The sequence below is a fragment of the Schistocerca serialis genome, chromosome 4 (genome assembly GCF_023864345.2).
Source record: "Schistocerca serialis cubense isolate TAMUIC-IGC-003099 chromosome 4, iqSchSeri2.2, whole genome shotgun sequence".
Lineage (NCBI taxonomy): Eukaryota > Metazoa > Arthropoda > Insecta > Orthoptera > Acrididae > Schistocerca > Schistocerca serialis.
The window spans coordinates 113,745,723-113,765,446 of NC_064641.1; the positions used below are offsets into that span (position 1 = coordinate 113,745,723).

General features: G+C 38.9%; 1 protein-coding gene across 1 annotated transcript in view; it reads right to left on the reverse strand.

The window, feature by feature from the left end:
- Positions 1-1,409: 1,409 nt before the first annotated feature.
- LOC126474300 (uncharacterized) overlaps positions 1,410-19,724 on the reverse strand; it is a 175,845-nt gene continuing 157,530 nt past the window's right edge. The window contains exons 25-27 of the mRNA XM_050101766.1: positions 15,998-16,189; positions 6,634-6,749; positions 1,410-3,725 (exon numbers count right to left, since the gene is read on the reverse strand). Of these exons, the coding sequence (XP_049957723.1) occupies positions 3,450-3,725; positions 6,634-6,749; positions 15,998-16,189 (584 nt within the window). The 3' untranslated portion in view covers positions 1,410-3,449. The remainder of the gene's footprint in view (positions 3,726-6,633; positions 6,750-15,997; positions 16,190-19,724) is intronic.

The following is a 19,724-nucleotide window of genomic DNA, read 5'->3' on the forward strand; positions in this document are numbered from 1 at the left end:
GAAAACCCACATGCCATTGTTTGATAAACAATCAGTTGACTGGGCCTGTTGTGTTACCGCATCATCTTTCAGGATCCCATTAGCTACACTTTCTTGAAAATGAGCTGCCGATATTATTGGAAGAGGTTCCTTTGGCTACAAGAATGCATATGTTCATCCAGTATAATGGGGCTCCTGTAGTTTGTAATCATCAGGTGATGTACCGTCTAAACCTAACATTCCCCAGAAGATGGATTGGTAGATATGGGCATGTTTCTTGGCCACCGATGTCCCTGGACCTTACTTCTTTGGATTTTTGCCTGTGGAGATGGTTGAAAGGAGAAGTCTACAAAGGAAAAGTAACCACAAGAGTTCATTTGATTGTTCAGATTAGAGTAGTGTAGTCCTCATAAAAGAGTGCAAAGACAACCTCAGAACAGCTACACGTGGTGTTCTCAAGAGAAGTCAAAAGTGCATTGATGTGGGCATTGGAATTTTTGAAAATCAACTGTGAACATCCGATTTGTCTTTGCTTTAAGTTTGTTTGGGTTACGGAATAAAAGCTGTATCTCTGTACTCAATAACAACTGCACACACATTATATGGCTTTTTTTTATTGCAATTCATCTATGCTGCCACTACCTAAAATATTTACCATTTCTACTGAAACACGCTGTATATTTGTAGGATATTCTGGTCATTTTGAAGAGGTGGTATCAAATACTAAATGTTTGTTCAGATTTTTATTTGGCAGCAGACTTATTTATCTATTCAGCATAAGTAAATTGCTGTTTTTATGCCTCTGTAGACAGAAAAAACATATATAACCTATTGGAATAGCATCCAAAACTGCAAAATACCTTTTATTAACACCGTTGTAAAACAGTGTTTATTAATGTCATAAAGTTTCATCTCTGAATACTTCCAATGTTGTAAATCACTTGTACTTAATAATTGTGACATTATTTACACATGCTAACTTTGTTTAAACAATGCTTGTGCGTTTGAAAAAAAAAAATCACATGAAATCTTATCTGTCCAGAGGATTATGCCTCTCATTCAGTAGATGATGATTATAGATCATTTTTAAGAAGAAACCTGTGTAGTTTACCTTTTATATGACTATGGTGGCTGCATTCTCTTCCCATTGTTTTACTAAACCAAGGGTCCCAGTGGCACAAAAAATCACTGATTTCTGGAACTCACTGTTACTATAGTTCTTGCAGTAAATGCTGAACTGTCTCTTATTTTTGAAAATATGTTTCTTTATCTGCAGAAGAACATGTAAAACCATCTATAAAATCTAAAAATAAAAGCAGCATTTTAAACTAAATGTGAAAAATAAATATGCCTTAGAACTGAAGGAATGAAAAGGGGGTGATGGAGGTTATAGTTTTGACATGTGGAAATGAAATGAAATAAAATAAGAATTTGACAAGGAGCAGTTTATTAGGACAGAAAGTTACTGCAGCTGAATGTGGACATAATTTCCAGGTAACAGTGAAATAACCCTTGCCGCAAACCTGAGATTAAACAAGATTATCTCTATAAAAATTGGCCATAATTTTTTGCACCAGGACATTATCTTTCACTTATGAAGAATTATTACCAAAAATTACAGAGCAAATAAATTTCAAAAACTACAAGTACAAAATCTGTCAATGACAAATGCGTACAGAGAAACCACAGTTTGCTACATAACTGCAGATTAAAATAAATGTGCTCACAATTATAAATACCAAAATACAAACTGCAGTCACAAGCCACTGTGTGTGGCCTCTCTCTCAGTGTGAAATAATATCTCTCGAGGCACTTTCCTAAAAACTGATTATTTCAGCAATTTATCTTAAACCAGTACAAAATGCATCTGCTTGCTCCAAAATGACATGTACAAAAATATTACAGAAAGCATGCAACAGGATCTCTGTGCCAGTATTTCTTATTTCTATAATACTTATGCTCACTAACTTCAGTCCACTATGCACTTATTACATTACATTTCAACAAGGTACAAAAGACAGAAAAATGTGACAATATCTGATAGACACACTTCTTTAAGTGTTGTAACTTGTAACAGCCGAGACAGAATTAAAATATCCTCAAGGAAGTAAGTTTCCAAGTACTTAGTACCATTACGAGATTAAGTAATGCTCGGCAAAAGATTTCTGAACAGTAAATGTCTCTGTTATTAACAATGAAAACTTAAAAATAATAAAATGAAGCTCTCAGAGGCATAAACTGCAAAAAAATATTAGCTGGAAATTACTGTTTCGAGAAAGATAATTATAAATAAGGTTCTCACAGTAATTTCCCAATTTATAAATTATGCAATCTTTCTGTGAAACATTTTGCAGTTACTATGTCCAGTATTAATTAGGTAGCTTAAAAAGAATGTGGATCTCACAGATAATCTATTCAAATATCTGCAGACAAAATAAAACAGTAATAAGAAAAATTACAAGTCACATTTCATACTGGACGTAAGAGATCAAGAAATATTGCCACCACTGCGTATACTGTACTTCACTATAACTAACACATTCTTGTGCTAAATACTGGTCAGTTCCAGAGGCTGTATCTTTAAAACTGTAAATACAGAGTAATGACCCATCAAAATTTGGATCATCAAGAGGAACAATGAGAAGTACTTTAATTTTCATCTTCTTATGTTGTTTTATTTTTTCCTTTTGCTGCCACACAATCAGGAAACAAACATTCTGATGGAGGTCAGCAATTCACTTTCCTGAGAGTAAGTCCTCTGCACCTCACAGATGTCCGATGTCCACACACCGCTGACAACTATCCTATTTTACTCTTATGATACATTTCATGTTTTGTAAATAAAAAACTTATGTACAACAGAGACAACAAAAATGCCAATATCTGATTCAAGCTGCCACATCAAAATACTGAAAAAGACAAAAAAACGTATAAAATACATGACATACAAATATCCATACAACACTTAGCTGAAATGCAATATGAGCATCAGTAATTTTATTTTTTAAAATCACCGATTCGTCACTAAATCACAGTTTTCTGGAGTTCGGCTTGAACTTGCAAAGTCACTTAATTGTAAATATGCAAGGGACAACATGTCCAAGCCGATACTATCTTTACATTAGAACTTTCACATGTGAAGATTACTTACAGAATCACTCACAGCTACAGACACCTGCTGCAGAGTGACTAAAGAATTGCTATGGGTGTATTTCTTTTTTTTTTTTAAATGATCACTATATTCAACAGCTAATGCCCATACAAGAACTCTTGGGCTTTATTGATTGGGACCAACAGGTATAAATAAATACCCAGGGTACCACTTGTCCAAATCAGTTGGTAACAATACCTGTAATATAAATAAATTATTTTGTCATGAGTATGCACCAGCAAGGACACACTTCATAACAAGTTCAACGTTCCAAACTTATTTCCCACTCGCAAAACAACTGCCGATCTGCACGCACAGACTATTTGCGTCGACTAGCTTTCTCCGCCATCTTCTCGGCTTTGCGCTGCAGGCGCTCCCTCTCCTTGCGCTCTTTCTCCTGCTGCCTGCGCTCCTTCTCCACCTGAACCCGCAGCTCCTTCAGTTTCCGCTTCAGGCGGTTCTTGTCCTCTCCGTTCACACCAAGCTGCTTGAAGTCCCTCGATTCCAGCTGCAGCAGCGTGGCACCTCCCACTTGCATCTCGAGGAACTTTGGAATGTGCTGCTCCAGGCTGAGAGCCAGCAGCCACTGGCAGACCTATTTGCAAAAACAAAGGCACACCATCACATTTATGTTACTGAAGATGTATGATATTAGCAATGTCTTTTCTAGGATGAGTGCTCTCATCTTCAGAGGCTTCAAGCAATCTTGACTGCCATGTGGCAATGTATGGTATGTCTATGAATTCAATAATTTTCTTCTTGCTCGAATTCGTAGTCCTCATTAGCTGCTCAAATGAAAGCCACTGTTCCACAAAAGTTATATTTCTGTACTATATTTTATTTTCTACTATTTGTCAGTGACCATTTTCAAGCCCTGCTAGAGAACATATCAAAGAAGCTTTTAAAACACTGTCACATGATAATTTAAAGATTATAATACATGAAAAACTAAGGGTGGGAGGAAACAATGTAAAGTACCACAGGACAAAATGATTAGAAGCTACTCACATGTACATACAATAAGACACAATAGGTTAATAGGGTGTCAAAACAATCCGTGTGTACATCCTCTCTCAATCAGTCCCTGTTAGATATAATGCAGGTTAATACTTACATAAGTTTAGTACAAACTGCTCTACAGCAAACAACCCCAATTATTAATGCACTGTCAACAACCAAACAAATCAAACACAAGCTCAGAATGGGTGTGGGTGGATCTGGAAATACAAAGGAACCATCCCGCCATTCACCCTATGTAAGCCTCAATCTCGATGGTCGGCCACCAAATTCAGCTGTTCTTGTTATAAGAGAGTTCGGTTTCCAAAATTTGCACCATACCGCTCAGTTCAGGTTGTCAGGCAATCTCGTTACGAAGCACACTAAGAGTGTGAAAACTTCATTATGGATTTTGAATAAAATAATTTTGGGTATTAGGTTGTCATTGTAAAACACTAAAGCAACTGAATTGTCACTGTTGTGGCCACTTCTGAATGGTTAACTGCTGGAAGAGTACAGAAGAAACTCTTCCTGATGCTCACCTACCTAACGTGAGAGGTGTCAGTGACCACACAGGTGATGTTCTGCATCACAGAGGAATTAAACCCGTACTACAGAGTGGCAGCAAGATTCGATTTTTGTCAAGGCCCACAAAAAATGCCACAGATGCTCTCCACACTGCAGGCATCTACAAACTTTGACAAGAATGTGGCAATATCTGTCAGTGCAACCGTCTGAGCCATTAGTACTTTGTGTCAGAGCACAAACATTACGTACGACTGGGACAGAATGACAGGTCATCCGCCACTGAACACAACAAGGAATATGGCCATTTTATCAATTGTCAAGAAACTCATGTGCCTGCTCAGTAGCTGTGGATGCAGCAGTGGTAAGTAAGAGAGGCTATCAAAACAATTAAACATCTTAACAGCACTCACAGGGAGAATAGCTTCAAGTTACCAATTGCCTGGAAGCCAGCAATTGTAGTCTGGCGGACTGCTTGTGATCGCCAGCTGATAGCGCCACTTTACCTGGTTTTAACAGCATAAACAGTCGCCGCAAGTGAACTACCATGCAGCTTCAGTGCTTCGCTACAGGAAAACACTATCCCTGGATGTAAGATGCTGATTTTCTGTTGTCTACTAATCACCTACAAAGTGTTGCCTTCCAGTCACCTACCAGAGTAGTACACACAATAATCTTCCACACAGCCACCTTCCTCCGTAGTAACCTCTTTTCAAATGGTCCAATGACATCCCAGATATGCGACACTGATTGCCACCAGGTAAACAAAGTAGATGGTATGTAGAGAAAGACATTCACCTGTAACCAGCAGTTAACTGCCCTGTTGAGGACCCTGCAAAGTCAGTCAAAACAGCAGCTATTTAGTTGTTTTAGTGTTTTATAATGATTTGGCCTAATACCCAAAATTATTTTATTCAAAATGACACTGTTCATGAAAGCCTTCAAACTGATATTCATAATGGATTAGTCTAAATAGATCATGCTGAAGTCTTTCGTAGCAGTGCATCCATCCTTCATCTGACACAGTGCATGGACTAAGTGGAGGGATAGGTATGATTGGTGTTTGTTTAACATCCCATTAAAAGTGAGGTCATTAGAGAGCTGGATCACAAGCTCTAATTGGACAAGCACAGAGTATAGCAAAGGAAATCACAGTCCTTTGCAAAGGGCTAATTCAGGTTATGTGCACTAACTGATTTAGAGGAGACCATGAGTAACCTTAATCTTTGTGGCCAATGGGATTTAAAATTCACTCCTCTCAGATGCAAGTTCAATGTTCAGTTCTCACTTGGTGATTAGGAGGAAGGAATTTACTTCTGCAGAATGCAAACAGTTACCATTACCTTGGCATGGTCTGACAAACTGACAGTTAACTAATGAACTATCGAAATATAACATTGCAGCTGAATCAGTAAGTTATGAAATCATTGGACTGGCAACACTCAGATTGCCAGCAAAGTGGTTCACCAATTCAGCTGCCTGAAGCCAATCAGAATTGATAAAAAAAAATTTAGTCCACAAATTGGAAGTCCATGTACCTTGTTCTTTGAATAACTGTTACTTCTTTATTTGAGATTACTGAAGCTCTTACTCTTAAAATCTACAGCAAGTAGTTCAATTTTAAATGTATGCAAGCAATATTTCCCAGATATAATTTAAATTGAAGCCTACAGTGCTCAGTCATGCAGATCCTTTAGATTCTTTCAAACATGTACAAAGATAACGAAGGGCTTTTACTGGTCCCAGAAAATCAAGTTTCTGCTTCTTTCTGTGACCACTACAGGTCATGAGTTACAGTGTTATTTTGCAGGCTGCTTCTCAGTTGGCAAGTGGACTCTTATGTGAGAGGGAAGTGATATTATGTCTCATGTAAATTTAATTTGTTACTTCTGGAAATTTATTGTAAAATTACACAGCAATAATTATCATTAGGTTGGATTAATGTGCAATTTGGGGGCAGTATTGTAATTCCTGATACATACTTGTTCCTTTGACCACTCTGTAACAGGAGCGCTCTGCCAGAAGTGTGAAGATTTCTTCTCAGAAGAAAATGACGAACCCATATCTTGTGGGTGAGGCGGTGTCCAAGCTTCAACATCTGCAAATTAGCAAGAAAACATGCACACAGCATAAGACCACAACTTTCTCTTGTTGGACCTGAGTATTCTAAAATAATAAGTATACATGCAAAAGTTCTTGTAGTAACTGACAGCTCTGAACAGAATTAAAATTATTATGGTAGACCATAATTTGCACGAGTGGGGAGGAGGGGGGGAGGGGGGATGATTTCTACAACCTCCCCAATGTATGATGAAACTTCATCTTGCTTGCTACCAAACCCAGTCCAACTATGAACTTCCCAATTTCATCCCACCACTGCAAAGTAATCTTCCCAGAGTTCCTTTCTTCACTCACCAAATCAATATACATGAGTCCATCAGCTGAGTTATTTGAATTCAATTATAAAAGTTGTGGAAGCTGTATGCTTCACATTTTTAGTAAACATAGTGACTACCTATTTACTGAGCAGTAGTGGAAATTCATTTCAAGTATTCAGGAGTCTGCAAGAGAATTTCATAAATTTCAAAATTTAATGTGGAATAATAATGTAGAATGGAGGAGTCAATTTTCACCACCTCCCCACCCCCGAATTTATTCTAGATGTCAGTGGCTAAGGCAATGGGAAGGGACCTTTTTTCTTCCACATACTACATTTATGAACAAAACTAACATCACTCTCAGTTACAGCACACCGATATCAATCAGTAATAATAGTGGAAGTATAAATTTCAAGTAACACTGAGTTCTAATTCCAAAATCGTGCCTGCACACTCAGAACTTTTTATACATAATAGCTACATCTCCTCTCCTAAAGCCATTTCTGCCTTTAATTTTTACTGTACCGTATCTTTTACTTGCGATCTTTATTTATTCCAAAAATCTTATTTGGTTTTTTTCTGCTTACGGTACATCTCTATTTACGATCATTCTCCACACACTAAATTCTATGTGCAATTATTGTATCTGATACAGTCAGCATATAAAATTAACTACCTTGATGTATTATTCTCTCTCTGAGGAATAATTGTATTAATGTTGCCCACTGGAGATCAATTTTTAACTAGTTCAGAAAATGAACCCAGTGCGAAAATTCAGTGTGCTCAATAACAATAAACTTTTATCAACTGAATTATGTCTAGAGTTGATCTAAATTAGCAGAAGACACTCTCGGTAATACTGCTAAATCAGCTATTGTGGTCTGACCACAAATATTAATCATACATTGTAGACAAACAGCATTTATTATAGAAGGTTTTCTGTAGTACAGATGGAGGAAAAACATTTGGAATAAATTTCTCAAATTTCTTCAAGAAACCTCTCCGTGGTCAAAAAACATAGAAAATTGATTGCCAAGTGCAGCTAGTGCTATGTAAGTGAAGTATCAAGAGTTCGAGTTTGGAATCCTTTGAGTCACAACAGAGCCGTGAGCTATTTATCATGTCATACCAGCTGAGCGAGGCCCCACTGCTGAGCTATCAGCTGTTTGTAGTGTGGCCTAGGCCTCAGTTGCAATCGGAAGGAAGGCAACAAGGGGGTTTGTTTTTTCTTGACACACTGTGAAGTGATGATGATGAGAGATGTGTCTGAGTTTACAAACACTAAGTTTTGAAAAAGTGATTATGATACTTATTTGAATATCACTGCCACTTCCAGTGTTGAAATGGTCACTGTGAATGATAGTTCCTTTTTTTGTGAGTTGTACAGTAAAACCAAATGAAAGAAGCAGCCATTTACGCAAAGGAGCCCTGCTGAAAAGCATTCAGTACAATATTATTAGTACACATTTACCACGAGCTATTGTGACTAAGTGCTCGCATGCCAAAAGCAGAACCCTACAGATGAACTATTCTAACATAAAACCAGAGCCATTTTCCACCATAGCTACCAGTATGGTATATTAATGTGTTGCGTAACAATAAGACTGAACATCACACAATAATACAATATGGGTTACAACTTAATGCAATTAATGCAAACAAGAAGACGAATAAAAGAAGATACATCGGTAAATATTTGGTGCCCAACGTGGGTCACCAAATATATGCCAATGCCTCTTCTTTTAGTCGTCTTCTTCTTTGTTGTTATTTGTCCCGGCTTTTTGAGATCTCTTGATGAAGAAACACGATATAATAAGTTCTGTAGTGATAACAATGAAGTTATGCAACAGTTGGTGATTTAACTTCTTAAACTGCTGCTTAGCAAATATTGTATGTGATTTACAGGACAGCTTGATTACACACTGGCATGTAACGTATTTTAAATTGAGCGCGCCAGTTTCAGTTTTGCCATAATGGGCTAAACGACTCTCTTGTAATAACGTGATCTCACGTGAAGTCTAACTGGAACTGGATTTGTCTCCATCCGAGTCAAAATCATAAAAATAAAATTCACCGCACAGGTCAACAAACCGTACACACACACTTTTGCATTCTAAGTGACAACTCATCTCAGAGTAAAAGCTGCACATAAATTCACACTTTTTTCATGCATCCAAAAATCAAAACACCTTTATATTAAACAGATAAATTATGACATACAGCTACTAATTAAACATTCCTGATTCTGAGTAAACTTCAAGAACTTTTATTTCATAATCAATAAAATTTATCACCTGTGACAAACTATTAGTTTGCTAAAACGGATTGAGATTACAGTAAACTCATGTCTGGACGATGATGTCATGAATCGATACTTGCTTAGAATGAACGAAATACCTGCACTGAAAAATACTGTCTGTTGAGTGATTTACTGACTTCTACGACAAATTAGGTATCCCTTGAATTGCTACACCGTCCCACATCACCAGCATGTGCAAAGTCAAGAGAAACACAGTCACTCGTGAGCGAGCGGTCTAACGTAATGATGTCCCTATGTTTTTGAAACAGGAACAATGGAGTTTGATCAAGATTGAATGTGCCAGAGGTCGTACAGCACGACAGTCTTCAAGAGGCGTTTGGCATGTTGGTTAAAAGTCTCCAATGAAGGTTGGCAAACTGGGGCAGAAAAGCATTGGGCAGGTCATCATAGCATCTATGAAGAAGTAGTGCATGCTGTTGCCACTTTAGTAGGCAATGATCGATGCCACATGGATTCTTGAGCTAGCCCATGAAAACGGATTAGCACATACGAATGTGCTTTGCATTCTGAAGAAACACCTGGGCATGCGAAAAATTGCATCCCGTTGGGTTCCACAGGACTTGACGGAAATGGATGCATTACGACACTGCTCAGACGCACTTGGAGCGTTATGAGTGCTTTCTTACGCTGTTTCATAACACTGGATGAGACATGGGCCACATTGTAAGAGCCAAAACTGAAATGCCAATCCAACAAATAGCGTCATCATGGATCTCAGCGAAAGTCTAAAGTGCATCAGAGCCCAGTATGGTGAAAGTTATGGTGATTCTCGTGTACGACTGCGATCGTGTTATCCTAACACATTACGTTCCTCCATGGCAGGCCGTCAATGCGCAGTATTCCTGTTCATTTTTGGAGCATCACCTGTGACCAGCTTTGCGAAAGAAGCGATGACACTTTCTGTGCAACCCCACCCATCATTTTGCACGACAATGCGCGGGCGCATACAGCACAAGCTGTGACTGCTCTGTTCGGTCGATGGGACTGGGAAGTACTGTATCATCCACCATACTCCCCAGATTAAAGTCCTTGTGACTGACTTGATTCCAAAGATGAAGGAACCACTTCATGGCATTCGCTGCAGAACTGTTCCAGAGATTCGACAGGCAGTAACCGCCCCATTCTTACCATCAATACAACAGGCTCTGCTAACAGTATACCACGCCTTCCACATTGCTGGCAATGGATTCTACACAACACTGGAGACTACTTTGAAGGACAGTAATGGATGCAGACATGTAACACTTTTGTTTCAGTTGTGAATAAATAGTTGCCACTATTCAAGTTCCAACCATCGTAAATGTGAAATTCCTGTTGAGCTCCTGACCAATGAACACAGAGCTGTCGAGTTCAAGTTTGCTTGGTTTTATGAGACAAATACCTGTGGCATTATGAGACAAATGCGTATGGCATTTCAATATAAGCAATACAAAGTCATGAAAACATACACAAAGAGACAGGTGCCTGTAAAAAGTATTTCTTTCTACAACTGCCCTAAAGAAGGATTGATCATCTCCGCAACAAGTATAGTGCAAAACAAGCATGTAGCCCCTTGCTGTCTCATTTTTAAATATCTGTACACTAAACTCAAATGATGTTTACAAATGAAAGACCAATAAAAAGAAATAAGAATATTTCTCCAGGGACTTTTATCATCAAAAATACTGTAAAGAGACTGGTAACAGCCACATAGCCCATTTCATTAGAGAGAATGGAGTTATTTCTTACAGGTAAAGGAAGAGCAGTACCATTTCAGCAGCAGTAGGAGGAGGAACAATAACGCTGCAGAGAACGAAGAGACTTCATATCTGCCCTAGCACACACGTTACCCAGTGTTCAACAATGTGTGCTACTAGCAAGGATGGGTGGGTAAAATGAACTGCAGTACTTCAATGCTACAAAACGTTTTGTGCTGGAATTCTGGGACACCATCTGCATATTAAGTTAGATTTCCTTTATTTTACATGTAATAATCTCATTTTCATTAAATGCTGATAGGTAAATGCTGTTTGTACTGAATGGGACGTACTGGTGAAATTTCAACCTTGTCATATATAAAAAAAAATTACTGAGCGCTGAAAATTGTTTCATAACATATCTTGGCTTGCTGAATTCAGTGGCAAATTCAATTTGCTAAACAAATTTTTCATCACTTTTGAATTTTTGAGTTTTGAATTTTTTTTTTTATGTCCATACATGGAGTTTTTGGTTACCACGGAATGTGTTCACAAAAATGTTTTCAGTCAAAAATGTTTTAAGATTGATGGAGGAGTAGCATTTTTTTTATTGTGATCATTTTGACTTTTTGAAAAAAGTTGAAATACAGTCGCTTTACTATTACTAGATAAATGTGAACAGTGCAGAAAGTTAACTGAAACATTGATTTTATACGAGTAGGTCTGTTTATATGCATAATCTGTACATACATATGTAGTTGTGTATGTGTATGTGTCTAATCTATATGTGCATCTGAAATCAACATAAATAAATATGGTTAACTATGACTTATGTTTCATTTTGCAATTTCCAAACGTGCAGACTGACGTTCGCAGCAGACTCTATTGTTATAAAGGTTTCTGATCCATGATGTGTGGCGATGGGATGCGAGGTTCTTAGTGTGAGCAGGTGAGGAACATTTGCAGACAGTCCAGTTACTTTACATAACTTTATTCATACAACGACACATACATACACACTAGCAGTCAACGTCTCTGCAGTGTTCGAACTCTAACGTGACGCGAGAGGCTGGCGATTGATGACAGCATGACAACTGGCAGCCAGGAAAGACCCATTTTTATTGTGTGTGACCAGCTATACCCACAGCCAATGACACAACCATGCAGACACAGCAGGGACGAGAAAGTACTTTCCATGTTCAAGGGTGAATGTTCGTGTACACTACTTTGTGGTTCCTTTAATGTTCTTTGATATGATGAAGCACCACTAACTACCACTATAAAACATGCCTCAATGTAAGAAACACTCAGTAAACTGTAGTGAGACAGTGAAGAGGAGATGGGAAAATGCGAAAATCAAAGAATACTGAAGTGCAAGTGACAATAGTGAAAGTGTCGACAAAAATGAAATTAGGAATAGCACTGAAAAACACAATGTTGCTATTGCTAGGGATTTTTTTTTAAAAAAAAAAAAAAAGCACTGAAGGATAGACAAATGAATCTGAGTGTATTCTGAAACTTCCTGACAGAGTGCTCACCAGCACTTGCCCGCAAAAGGCAAAGGTCCCGAGTTCGAGTCTCGGTCGGGCACACAGTTTTAATCTGCCAGGAAGTTTCATATCAGCGCACACTCCGCTGCAGAGTGAAAATCTCATTCTGAGTGTATTCTATTTGAATTTTCAGTGTTATCATCATTATTACAAAAAAAACTAACTGCACTGATTTTGACTGAAGTACCTCGAATTTTGAGTCATATCCCACATGCTGGGGTTTTCACATAGAATCACACTAAAACATTCTGACTGCAAATTCAGTGGAAATGAATTTTTCAAATCAAATATTTATACATAGAGATGATGCTTCAAACAAAATACAAGCTGAGCTCCTTTTGATGTAAACGCGTCTATGCTTGGCATATGTATATGCTAGGAGAGGCTATTTGAGCATTCAAGAATTTGTGATGATTACGAATATGCGATCTTTTTCCTGAGATATGAGGATGGTCTGAAAAGTTCTCAGAACGGAATAGAAAAAAGTGCTTACATCACTGAAACTTTTTTATTTTTCAATATAGTCTCTTTGTAGATTAATGCACTTGGTCCAAAGATGTTCCAATACCTTGATCCCATCTCTAAAACGAGTTTCCTCCAGGCCTGCAAAATAGTTGTCAATCCCGGCTATCAATTCTTCATTTGAAGTGAATCTTCATCCACCAGGAAAAATTTTCAGTTTTGGGAGAGATGAAAGTCTGACGATGCCATATCAGGTGAATAAGGCAGGTGTGGCAACAATTCATACCCTAGTTCATGTAATTTTGCCATGGTGATGGCACATGTGTGCAGGTGCACATTGTCTTGGTGGAAGATGACCTCCTTCCTTGCTAAAACTGGCCTTTTTTTCGTGTATCTTTTGGTGAAATTTGTCCAGGAGGATAGTTCTCCAGTAATTGCTTGCCCAGTGGGAAGATAATCTACAAACAGAATCCCCTTCAAATCCCAGAACACTGATGCCATAACCTTTCCCACCAAAAGAATTGCCTTTGCTTTCTTTAGTGGCAGAGAATCAGCATGTTTCCTCTGCTGTGACTGTTGTTTTGTCTCTGGGGTATAGTAGTGCATCCAAGTTCCAACTGTGGTCACAAACCAGTGCAAAAAATCTTGTTCATTTCTCCTAAAATGGGCCAAACATTGTTCCGATATGTCTATTCTCATGCGCTTTTGATCCAGCATCAAGAGTCATGGCACTCATATTGCAGATAATTTTTTCATTTCTAATTCTTCACTTAAAATGTGATATATCCTTTCAGATGACATCTGGAAAGCGTGAGCAATTTCACGCACTTTCAATCGGTGATCCTCCATGACCATTTTGTGCACTTTTGAATGATTTCTGGAGTAGTGATACATCTTGGCTGACCACTGCACGGATCATCATTTAAGCTCTTCCGACCAAATTTAAATTCATGGCAACAGTTGAATATGAAGGAGCAGAGCCCCCAGTGTATTCTGGAAATCGGCATGAATGTCCTTTGCTTTCATACCTTTCTTTACAAAATACTTATTCACTACTTGAATCTCTATTTTTTCCATCTTCGCAAATCACTACACAGGAACAACAACAGAGCCATGTTACCACCACAGCTCTCTTCCAAGAGCACTGATGTGGCACATGTTTACAGGCAACAGTCCAATGAATATCACGTGAACAACTCGTTGCGCTAGTGCTGATCTCTTGTGGTGATTCCAAGAACTTTTCAAACCACCCTCGTAGTTTTCAAGAACATGTGCGAGGGGTACAAACTGCTGATGATAAAGCTATGAAACTAATTTTTTATGAATGTTGGCTAATAGTAAGAGCAGTACATATAACTGGTCAAAACTGAATAGTGATTTTGAGCTTGTTGAAAGTGGCTATAGTAAAGATTCAAAACTGGATTTCTGAGAATAAGCTTATTCATAACGATCTTGAGAAAAATGTAAAATTGGTTTCTGATAATGAGCTTTCTGATGATAATATTGGGAACAATGATACAATAATGCAACACTCAGATGATAAAACAAATTTAGGTGAGAGTTGCGATGGTTCATGGCCAACTAGAGGTTTCTGATGAAAAGTTGGTTTTTCAAAACTAACTAATTAAATATTATCTTGGGTTGCTTATTACTCACACAAGAGACACTAATTTAGCCATTTTGTCAATCAAAAATAGTGTAGCTAAGGCTTTCAACTTTGATGAAAAATTTGAAGATTTGTAACAGAAAAAGTTAGAAGGAAGAGAGTCTATGCTACATGTTGAAGTCACCTATCACCAAGAACATCCTTTATTATTTGTTGTGCTTCATTAAATGTCAGTTAAACTATATAGTTAATATAATAGAGGGAATAGAGGGAAACATTCCACGTGGGAAAAATTATATATAAAAACAAAGATGAGGTGACTTACCGAACGAAAGCGCTGGCAGGTCGATAGACACACAAACAAACACAAACATACACACAAAATTCAAGCTTTCGCAACAAACTGTTGCCTCATCAGGAAAGAGGGAAGGAGAGGGGAAGACGAAAGGAAGTGGGTTTTAAGGGAGAGGGTAAGGAGTCATTCCAATCCCGGGAGCGGAAAGACTTACCTTAGGGGGAAAAAAGGACAGGTATACACTCGCACTCACGCACATATCCATCCACACATCCATATGTGTGGATGGATATGTGCGTGAGTGCGAGTGTATAACTGTCCTTTTTTCCCCCTAAGGTAAGTCTTTCCGCTCCCGGGATTGGAATGACTCCTTACCCTCTCCCTTAAAACCCACTTCCTTTCGTCTTCCCCTCTCCTTCCCTCTTTCCTGATGAGGCAACAGTTTGTTGCGAAAGCTTGAATTTTGTGTGTATGTTTGTGTTTGTTTGTGTGTCTATCGACCTGCCAGCGCTTTCGTTCGGTAAGTCACCTCATCTTTGTTTTTATATATAAACTATATAGTTAGTTTTAATTACTTATTCCCATTCTTAAAAACTGTTCACAGAACACTTAATGTTACATTTTGCTTACTTAAACACTTGTACCAAACAACTGCCCCCCCCCCCCCCCAGTACAATTATTTGATGTTTCTTGGGGTTAATTGGAGTGGGCAGGTGACAAATTAAAACAGCGCACTGGGTGCCAATCAACCTAGCTATGCCACTGCTCACAGATCCTACTTTTGTGTCTTGAAGAATGGTACTGATCAAGCAGGCTACCAACTCTGATATTCCTGTTTTACAGATAAACTCCCACCAGTGACGATGTTATGACCTACATCCATAAGAAGTTGAAGCACTGACATGACAAACTGCCCATGTCACAGGCTACATATCGCCACCTGTTCTACTCGATGATCAAGTTCTGTCAACAGAAACAGTTCCCAATTTTCACCCAAGATGAGAATTTATCTGCAGGTTAAACAAATTCAAGGTGGCTTTGAGATGGTGAGGAAATTACCTGAAGTTGCAGGTTTGCTCGGACTGGGCTCCACTGCAGGTGATACGCTGCCAGAGGAGGAGAGAGAGGACGGGGACGGGGGCTCACCCTCACGGAGCGGCGAGACTTGCTGCTGCTGCTGCTGCTGCTGCTGCCACAGCACGCCGGGCGATGGTGCCAGGCTCTGGCTTTGGCTGCCCATCACCTTCTTCACTGTAGACCGAAAGCACATATTGAAGTAGGACAAATTTATCACACCTGGGAATGAAAAGTGAATGAATGTAGCAAAATCGATGTGTATGAAGAGATAAAGATGAAAAGCAAGTATGTTAAGGAAAGCAGCAATATATCTGCACAAGATTAGATCAGACTAGATGTACTTTTGTTCCCAATAGATCCAAAATGAAGAGATCCTACAGGATGTAGAACATGTCAGAAAAACAATAATACACAATACATACTCAGAAAGAAAAACAAATATGCCAATTTCCCCAGATGAAATGGTCCTCATGGATGTGGAATGAGTTTAATAAATTCTATTTTTTGTTATTTAAAAGGTAATGAATAGCTTTTGTCAAGACACATAAATGTTCCGTACACTGAGGTGAATATGACAATTCTCAACTAGAAAAACCTTTTTACAACACTTATTCACAATGATTGCATTACTGCAGTGAATTTATACAGAAATCAGAATGTACAAATACTTCCATTAGTTGATATTATTGGCATAACATGCACATCAGTTGGTTCTGCTAAGAAATTCATCACTGAAGGAGGAGCAGTTGGCACTTGAGCTGGACTTCATTAGTAGACTTTTTATGGTTGTTGGAAATTTACTGAAACTGTGTGTTCCTTAATAATGGAAACTCCTCTGGATCAAAGTAAGTGCTAAATTTTTGACAATACAATGCAATTGGGTAGATTAAAAAAATTACCAATTGGCAGCAGGAGAACACACATATAAAAAAAGGTCAAACAATGGAAAATTAAGGATGGAATGTAACAATATTATGACAAGGAAAGTTGCTAATCACCATATACCGGAGATGCTGGGTTGCAAATAGTCAAAACAAGAAGATTTTCACAATTAAAGCTTTCGGCTATTAAGGCCGTAATCAATATAATCAATGCTAGACACACACACACACACACACACACACACACACACACACACACAACTGCAGTCACAGGCAACTGAAATCACACTGCCAGCAGTATATAAAAAAAGTTTTTACATATACAAGATTCTGCTTCTTTTGGCAGAAGGGCTGAAGGGGAAAGAAGAGGGGTGAAAGAAAAGGATTAGAGAGATGTAGGAAAAGTGGTAGAGTTTGGAAAAGTCACCGAAACCCCAGGTCAGGGGAGAGGTGGTGGTGGTTAGTGTTTAACGTCCCGTCGACAACGAGGTCATTAGAGACGGAGCGCAAGCTCGGGTTAGGGAAGGATTGGGAAGGAAATCGACCGTGCCCTTTCAAAGGAACCATCCCGGCATTTGCCTGAAACGATTTAGGGAAATCACGGAAAACCTAAATCAGGATGGCCGGAGACGGGATTGAACAGTCGTCCTCCCGAATGCGAGTCCAGTGTGCTAACCACTGCGCCACCTCGCTCGGTGTCAGGGGAGACTTCCTGGATGGAATGAGAAGGAAAGACTAAATCTTTGGGAAGATTATTCTTATTTCTGGGAAAGGAGAGGAGCAGATAAGGGGAAAAGATCAGTACGTGTGTTGGCAGAGACTGGTGCACAATGTTAATTGGGAGGTGACAGAAGAGGGGTGGAAACTGTTGGTTGGAGGATGTGGGGACAATAGGTTATCATATGTTGAAGCCAGAATAACTTCGGGAGCAGAGAATGTGTTGCAAGGGTAATTCCTATATGCACAGTTCAGGAAAGATGGTAGTGGAGGGGAGGATCCAGATGGCAAGGGTTGTACAGTAGCCACTGAAATAAAGCATGTACCACCACAGCATGGCCCACTCTGCTCTTGGTCACAGTTTGGCAGTGGCCATTTATCATTATGGAGAGCTGGTTGGTAATCACACCAATATAAAAAGTTGTGCAGTGGTTGCAACACACTTTCACAGATGCTACTTTCACAGATTGCCTGGCATCTGATGGAGTAGGGTAAGTTGGTGACAGGACTGGAATAGGAAGTGCTGTGTGGGTGGACTGGGCACGTCTTGCACATGGGTCTTCCACAGGAATATAATCCCTGTGAAAAGGGGTTGAGACTGGGAGTGGCACAGGGATGGTCGAGGATGCTGCAGAGTTTGGGTGGGCGACAGAGTACTGTAGGGAGTGTAGGAAGGATCTTGGGTAGGATGTCCCTCATTTCAGTGCTCGATGACAGGTAGTCAAAGACCTGACGAAGGATGTGATTCAGTTGTCGCAGTCCAGGGTAGTATGGGATGATTATGAGGTGCCCCATTGTAACTGATACTTTGGGGGAGGGGGGGGGGGGGGTGGAACAAAAGCAGAGTGAACCATCCTGTGGCACAATATGCAGCTGACCATAACATGCTTGATTTCAATGGCTTCTACACAACCTTGGCCATCCAGATCCTCCGCTCCACCAGTAGCTTTTCTGAACTGTGCACATGGGAGTTATCCTTACAATAAAACACAACTCAACATGTCATCTTTACAATAAGCAGCACACTCTCTTTTTTTCCTAATACTGTTGATACTGGTGACTTTTGTCATATCCACAATACTGCATCAACATTGGGACATATAACTGATGAGATTGTATCTGTCCTGGCTGAGACACCATGACCGACTTCAATTTAACTCTTCTGTCAGGACAGAACAGCTGCTGTTAGTTCAGTTATTATGAAAGCACATCACTATTAATCAGTTGTTGCAGAGATATTATGTCAAGTACACACACACACACACACACACACACACACACACACACACACACACACACAGAGAGAGAGAGAGAGAGAGAGAGAGAGAGAGAGAGAGAGAGAGAGAGAGAGATATTCAACGTACATAGATGGTGCATAACTAGTGTCACTCTGTCATGTGGACATAAAAGTAGTCAGATTAATTTAATTAAACTAAAACTGAAGTATACAATTTTCCAAAATGCTCAAAACTGCACTTTTGTGGCAGTTAATGAAAAAGGAATGAAAACTGTGAAATTAGATTAAGACTGCCACGATTTATCCTATGTTTTTATCATTTTCTTCATATTGTGGCTCTAAGTGTTCTTGGCTATAGCAACGACTGTGGTTGTTATGGCTCTGCAACATTACAAAACAGAATTGGCGCAAAATTGCCAACTAATTTTCCACTGGGTAGTTCTTTTGTTTGATTAAAACTCTGTCCAACTGGTCCTTTAGATGGATATAAATTTCAATCCCTTCCATCACATCCATGGCTTCACTTTTTGTATTTTATGCAGGAACTGTAGTGATGTTTTAATAGTGTTTGTTTTGTGGTTGGAGGCTTTTAAGTTTACTCTTAAGTGTGCAAACAAAGGTGGAGGGGTTACTCTCACTTATTGTGTGAGTTGTTTAAACCAGGTGCAGACCTTTTTGTTTGTCAAATATAAAACTTCTGGCAATCTTTACAGTTAATTTTGTATTGTCATATTGTGCGGAATGTTACAATATCTGTGGTGTATGTCTCAATAGCCACTGTACACTGATAATGTTCCTTTAACTAGTTTTTACTTTTGTGCTCTTGAAACAAGTTATTTTGCTGGAAATAATACCTAAATAAGGACATATGAGA